Source organism: Gymnodraco acuticeps, unplaced genomic scaffold (assembly GCF_902827175.1).
Source record: "Gymnodraco acuticeps unplaced genomic scaffold, fGymAcu1.1, whole genome shotgun sequence".
NCBI lineage: Eukaryota > Metazoa > Chordata > Actinopteri > Perciformes > Bathydraconidae > Gymnodraco > Gymnodraco acuticeps.
In genome coordinates, this window is record NW_022991219.1 from 486,031 (window position 1) to 493,345 (window position 7,315).

The window sequence follows — 7,315 nt, forward strand, 5'->3', positions numbered from 1 at the left end:
TTAATTTTCATGGTGAAAACATTTATTAAACACATATTAACATCCACATTATTGAAAAAAATCAGACAGACAATTTTGCAAATAAATTAGGTTTCATGCCTGACTGTATTTGTGAATAGGCATAAATCACAATATCAACCTAAGGCATGTATATTGCAGTATATCACTGTGCTGTGTTGTTTCATCATAGAAGTACAGAGGACAGGTAAACAAGGTCTGTAGCCCATCGTTTTTTTCATTAGTTCCATGAACTGAATACTATTACCTTGACACTTCTGTTTCTGTTTATCTGCTCTGCTGGCTTCAACACGAGGCACACAGAGAGCATCAATTGTTATTTTTTCAAGTAAGATACAAGCAGTCATGGTTCATTTTAAGGCAGTGCAGTTATTGGGCTCAGTGTGAACTGGTGGTGGACCGGGGACTGCAGGCAAGAGGTAGGGAGGGTGAACACAGATGGCTCAAAGTTTTTGGTGTTGAAAGTGGTGTTGAAGTCGTTGGCGAAAAAGGAGGCGGACTCTGGGGCGCAAGGTGTGGCAGGTTCAGGTGTGGCGGCATGAGCAGGGGCCATTGAGAGGACCTCTGATTCAAACTGCAGCAGCTGACCCATGAAACTGAAGTTGGGTGAGATGACTGCCCGGCGCTGCTTGATGATGTCGAAGGCCGCATCCAACCGCAGCTGCTGCGTCCTCATGATATAGGCCATGCAGATGGTAGGTGAGCGGGAGATGCCTGCTTCGCAATGGACTAGAACCTTTCCTCCTGATTGCTTCACGTTATCTGCAAGGACAAGAGGAAGAAGAAGACAACGTTAATGACCTGTGGCTGGTTGAATGCACAATGGTTCTTTCTTTCTGTGATCATAGGCAAAATGGTTGTACAGAATCAAAAGTTGCATTATAATAGTTCATTTCAAAATAATGGCCATGGTTTTGTGTCATGTTTTACTATTCTGTTTTGGTGTTTGTGTTTGTAATGGATGTTTAAAGTCAAGTTATGTGGGGGAAAAGTTAAAAAGAATCAACAAGGCGTTTTAAACAGTCAATAATAACAAATGAAAATCACCCAGATAGGGTATTCATTGCCTACTTTTTACTCCCACTAACTAACGCGTTTCTGTAAATCCATTTAGCTTGTCTCTCGCACATAAACAAAAGCAGGATTTAATGGACAAACAGATACATCAACCATATCAGTAGGCTTTTTAGGGACGCAGAAATGCTTTAGTTGGGGATGCAGAGACACTTGTGAGGCTTTTCTGAGTCATAGGGAGCAGTGGTACATGAGACTGTCTCTCTCCTACACTGCTGTGGGGGCGCTGGGTGCTGCTGCAGAGCTCACTGTGTGCTCCAGTTTAGAGTTTCAGCACTCCTACACACTTATCTGAATGTTCTGATGCCCACATAAAAACCTACTTTCTGTTATGAGTGTCACTCACGACCCATTGCAAGATGTGGTTAATATAATATAGTAAGTTACACAAAGCCACTTCAGACCCTAACACATCTCTCTCTCTGTTAACTAGAAACATTGAGGGCCACATCTGTCTGGGTATGAAAGACACAGCAGGGAGAAGTATGATTTCTGACAGCTCTTATCTACGTAAACCGCATAAATGAATCATGATCTTCCCATCTGGAGTGCAGGATGGTGGACAGCGTGAAAGCAGCAGTGGGTCAATAATATTTAGCACATCCTCTCTGACTGTACATCCGTCACCATGCATGTATGCGCATGCGTGCGCAGAGATTGTGATTGGTGATTGATTTTCGTTTGGGGCCCAGCAGCAGCCCGGAGATTATTCGTGTGCACCATAATCATTTGGCATGGTTAATGAACTTGGCTGGCCCTCTCTGAATGTAGGCTAAACCTGAACAATTTTCAGCATTATGTAAAAAATAAACAGGCTTACACAAAGGTAACCTGAATGTAGGCCGCATCCTCAAATGCACAATAAAAACATTAGACACCCAATACTGGTCAGCCATGCTGCTCGTGGGTGCTGTCCTTGATTATGCCTGGCTATAAATAGCAAAAAGCACATTATGTGCATCTTTTACTGCTGCTGCTGCTGCTACTGCTATTATCCAGCACCTCTTTTCCTCTGTAACACATTCCCTTCCCCCCTGCCATAGGGTCCGACAGTATTGACACCTGCAAGCAACCAACAACTACACAATCTCATTATGTGTCAGTCAGCTGGCTTTTTTGCTCCATATAACCATCACAAACAACTGTGTGTTAATGACAGTCAGCCCCAAACCTCCTCCACCCGGACATTACTAAACACGGACAGCTCACACAGTTGTCACACTGACTGGCCACACCCGGCAGAGCAAAGCCACAGAGATTAATGCCTGGGAGGCGATGACGGCATGGGAGTGTATTTTTCAAGTAAAGACAAGGGAGGGAGTTCAGAGGGGGGAAGTGACCAAATCCTGAATGAGGCTGGCTGGATGTGTTAGTGGGGGATTGATGGAAGGCAATAAAGTTAAACTGATTACAGGATTTCTAATCAGCCCTCTATTTGTGAATGAATGCAGGCGAGAGGCAGCGACATAGAGTTTATTTGACGACACATCTCAAACACCTATGTATAGGAGATTCCTTAAGGTAACGTTGCATTTGAAATAGAGAACTTGTTCTAGAAAAGACGCCATCTTGGTGGTGGTATATGTATTTCCCTAAAATAGATTGAGGGACAGAACCATGATGTGCTTTTGTGAATGTAGCCTATTTGTTTGTGTATTGTGTGTTTAAGTGTGTGCATGTGTTTTTCTTTTCTATTTTAACTAAAGCAAACCATTTGGATAAATAAAAGAAGAGCCATGCAGGCAAAACATGCATTTCCTTGAACTCACCAATAAACTCTATGGCCTCCTGGAAGTGGGAGCTGATGTCGGCCATGTGACTGTCCTCCACTGGGATCCACTTGTAGTCGTAGAGGCCCTTGGCCGGCTGCATGTCCCTGCGCGACACATTGAGCAAGGCCGTGATGTGAAGGTCGCTGAGATAGTCCTGTCTGGAGGCGTGGTAGGCACTACCGAGGTAGAGGAAAGGCAGGATCTCTACAGGTTTACCCTGAGGGGGAGAGAAAAAGAGATATTAGTTAATGTCAATAAGGACTAACAAGGCAGTTGTATTCATGGCCACCTAACAAGACACAACACTGGACCCCAGATACTGATGCCTCTGCTTTAATCCATCCCATAATACACCCCTGAGATAAAGGGTCCGAGCCACAACATAGAAACACCTGCCATCCTGTTAATCTGCAGGGAAGAACATTGTGTTCATATGCAGACGAAATACACACAGATGCGTACATCTGCATGGGGGGATTTCTCCTATCATGTTTAAATAACCAACAATATATCAACCAGACTCAATAGAGTGTTCTTTGAGATGTGAAGCTGCCTCATGCTTTCTATTTGGGCAGTGGAGGAGATAGAAGGAAGGTCAGAGATGAAAGACTGTTTTCCTCTGTGGGGTATTTTGATGTCAGCTGGGCATCGGTGAATAGGCTCTCCCATTTTTAGCAAAATATGAGGTCAGGGAGCAGTGAAGGTCAGATAATATCAAAATGATGCCGCATATAATTCTCTTTGATGTCAGCAGGGCTTGGAAGTGTGTGCTTTTTTTTATAAGGTTACAAATAAAAACGGGCATGTGTGAGAGAGTGAGGTAATGTATTGTAGGGTGTTTCCATACCTGATCGTAATCTGGTTTGCGGTGAGAAAGCTTGTCACTGTGGTTGTTGACTCTTTTCTCGGTTTCAGTTCCGCTCTGGTCGAGGGTTTTCACCTCAGTGCAAAGTTCAGGGTATTGAGAGTGGAAGTTCTCGTATCCTCCTGAGAAAAAACATGAACACATCATTTAATGAATAAGCTTAGAATAGTTCTGCCTCCATGCCACCAACAACACACACAAATACACATTATTGTGAAATGGCAAATCTTAAAAACACGTCTAAGCAGCTGATTATAACATTTATAACCTGATTAAAAGTTAACGTTAATTACAGTTGTGAAACCGGTAATCCTGTAAGGGGGGCCACATCCTGAGGACGCAGAGGTGACAGACGGACATTGATGTGTTTCAACACATTATCCAAAGCACGATGCTGTTGTTTAACTGCGATTTCATTTTCTTTCTTTTTGTATTTATCAATGAAAATCATTGCAACACCAACGTTTCTCTCGCACTGACTCATCCGCTCCCTTGACGCACACAGGACATATCTCTCCGAGAACCGAGACGGTTTAATCCCAAAAGAAGACAAATAGACATTTAAAAAAGCTTGTGAAACATTTAAGATGTGAATAACCCTGCCTGCTTTTTTAGATTTCTATTCTCTCCCTTTTCTGGATAAAAAAAAAAGTGTCATTATAACAAAGCTCTCACCTTTCAGGAAACAGATGTTTGCCCCGCTGGCCAGATGCGATAGAGTGTTTATTACTATTTGTGCTACACTGTCCTTCTTCAGTTTCTGCCAGTGGGACGTCCGGTCATCCAGAGCTATGATGGTCGATATGCTCCCCTCCCGGAGCCGGAGCAGGGAACTCTCATCCGGGATGACAAACTGCAGAGGCACCGGCCCTCCTCGGGACCTCCGGACCACCACTGAGTTCAGATTGACATTGATGGAGCACCCGATGTTGGAGCTCGCGAAGGAAAGATAGGGTCGACAATCCACAATAAGGCAGCTCGCGCACTCCTTCCTGATGATCTTCCTCAGACGCCGGCAGTCTATGCTGGTGACTTTCATTTTGACGCAGAGGATTTGTTATTATTATTATTGCCTTAAGAATTCAACTGGAGGAGAAGGGTGAGCGATGGTTCCCGTGCGCGTCCGTGCTTACATGTCCTCCAAGGGGATTCCGGCCGATCGGTTTTATGTGAACGGGACCTCCGGCTAGTGACGTCACGAACCATATATGGACACCGGCGAGTTGTGATCGCAGTGAAAGAGAAAACGCCCACATCTATGACTCGGCTGTGGCCCCACCCCCGGTTACTGTTACACAAAACCCTACTATCGCAGTGTGTCTGATTCAATATTCAGTAAAGGTTTCTAATTTCTCTAATTCCCCTCCTCGACTCCTGTCCTCGTGTCTTAGTCCCTCCCACAGGAGATGCGAGTGGAGGAATCGAAGAGGGGAACCGAGGAGAGAGGAGGCGAAGCAGCAGGCGTTTAGAGAAATTAGAAATCCTTAATGATGACAGGAGGCACAGCAGCACTCTGTCTGACGGACAGAACTGTGTTCATGACGACTTATAGATACTTACTTTTAATTCATTGACAGTGCGGTATAATGAGACAATAACAGGCTACAGATGCGGACATATACACACACACACACACATATATATTTATATACCATTTCAGAATCAAATAAGTGATTATAGTGAATAAGAGCACTCTCATAATAACGTAACACCATCAGAGACTGGATATATCCCTCCCATATGCATACACACTTATAGAGGAACATTACAGAAAAAGATTGAAGTGATAATACAGGACCCATGACTGAAATGTCTGTTAAAAGACAACATTTACAGTGATTGAATTGTAAATAAGAAATGCTATCATGACTAAGGCTCACATACACTATAAACTCATTAGTGAGTAGCACACTCACTGTTCTGTAAATCCTTAATGGTGATTTATTTTGTTAAGGCTACTTGTGAATAATCGTTCATGCAATCATGGGGACTTTTAAGGAGAGCTCAGTAGCTGACAAAAACAAACCTCTAACTTCCGCTTAGTCCTATGTATAGCCCAGGGAACCTGCCTTATATCCCCCAGTATGTAAGCCTAATCCCCCAATTGAATTAACAGGTTTAAACTGCACACTGCATGCACTCACAAGACGTGCACTCAAATGTAACATGCAGCATGTACTGTGTTTGGGTTCTGTTTGTGTGTGTTGTATTTGAATATGTAACTTTTTCCCTTTTTACAACAGAAGACATTTTGAACTCACTGTACTGTATGTCATACTCGGAGGCGATTGCAACGCAAAAGTGCAATTTAAAAATGTTGAACTATTGCTTTAGTGTTTTCAAATGACAATGGCTAGTTACTAAAGCAGCCACTATAGCTGACTGGTTACTTTGACTGTTTTAATTTCTGCATTTCTTCATTGCATCCTGTATGTGTCAACATCCTTTTAGAGGGCCAGAGTGTTACAAAAGCTCAAGGTTTAAAGGCCAAGCCATGCTTAAAATGTACCACATACATAGTGTAAACAAGAGGTACTAAAAAAAATAGCAAAACAGAGAGAAAGAATGAGGGAGGGAGGCATGGAACAACAACAGGAATGAGACAAATAGACAGAAAAACATTTAAAAAATATATAATAATTACAGAGAGCCCTATAGGCCATGACAGTAGTTCATCCAATACTGGCAAGAAGACTGGTTCTGTTCTGTTCTGTGTATGTATTTAGATGGAGATATGGATAGATAAAACTGAAAGATTCACTTTAATTAAATGTATTATGTCAGCAAATTACACCTATTTACACTAAGAATGAATTCACATGTCTGCATTTTTTAAATCAGTGAGATCACAGTTCAATTTAATATTATTGTTTTCAACTAACCTAAAACAATTATGTGTAATTAGTTGACAATACGTTTAATTAAAGTCAATGTTACAGTTTTCTCAGTATAAATAGATCGATTGGAAGATTAATAGAGAGATAGGAAGAAAGACAGACAGACAGAGAGATGGATGCACTGTTGGATGGATGGACGTGTTGGGTGGCGGGATGCCTGGATGGCGGCTGAGGATTAGAGGGACAGCAGGCAGCGTGCCATATGGTCCGGTCTAATCTGGGCCTGTGACATCATGGCTGATGAGCGGGGAGGCCCTCCATCCGTTTCCAAGCCTTCATTTCATTATGGGGTGTGTTAGTGTCAGCTGTAAGGAACAACAGTAGTCCCAAACAAGCAAGATAAACAAGTTGTGTACCCTCCCTCTTCGTTCCTCCTCTGGTCTCTTTCCTCTCCTCCTTCACTCACACATCAATGACATGTTTTGAGCCAAACCACAATGCTAACAGGATTGCCTCAGTACATTAGTGGTTCTGTAGTATTGCTAATGTGTTTAGGAAGCAGGCAGGCAATTTCTAATCTTGCTTGCACAAAGCCCTGCAGTCAGCTGGTCGGCTATTAGGACTGTTGTGTCGGCTGTGTCTGCAGTATTTTCTCAAAGTGTGTCATCTGTGTGGTGATGTCATCTGTTTACAAGTACAGCAGGGCAGATGATTTATTTCATCCCTGGTTCAAGATAAACTTGATTAAT

At 42.9% G+C, this 7,315-nt stretch overlaps 1 protein-coding gene across 1 annotated transcript; it reads right to left on the bottom strand.

Annotated features, from left to right (window-relative positions):
• Positions 1-5,022, bottom strand: dusp5 (dual specificity phosphatase 5). The gene is made up of 4 exons (XM_034239096.1): positions 4,405-5,022; positions 3,712-3,851; positions 2,862-3,081; positions 1-780 (listed from the first exon to the last, which is right to left on the bottom strand). Exons 1-4 carry the CDS (start codon positions 4,766-4,768, stop codon positions 374-376), a joined length of 1,131 nt encoding a protein of 376 aa, XP_034094987.1. The 5' UTR covers positions 4,769-5,022; the 3' UTR covers positions 1-373.
• Positions 5,023-7,315: the final 2,293 nt, after the last annotated feature.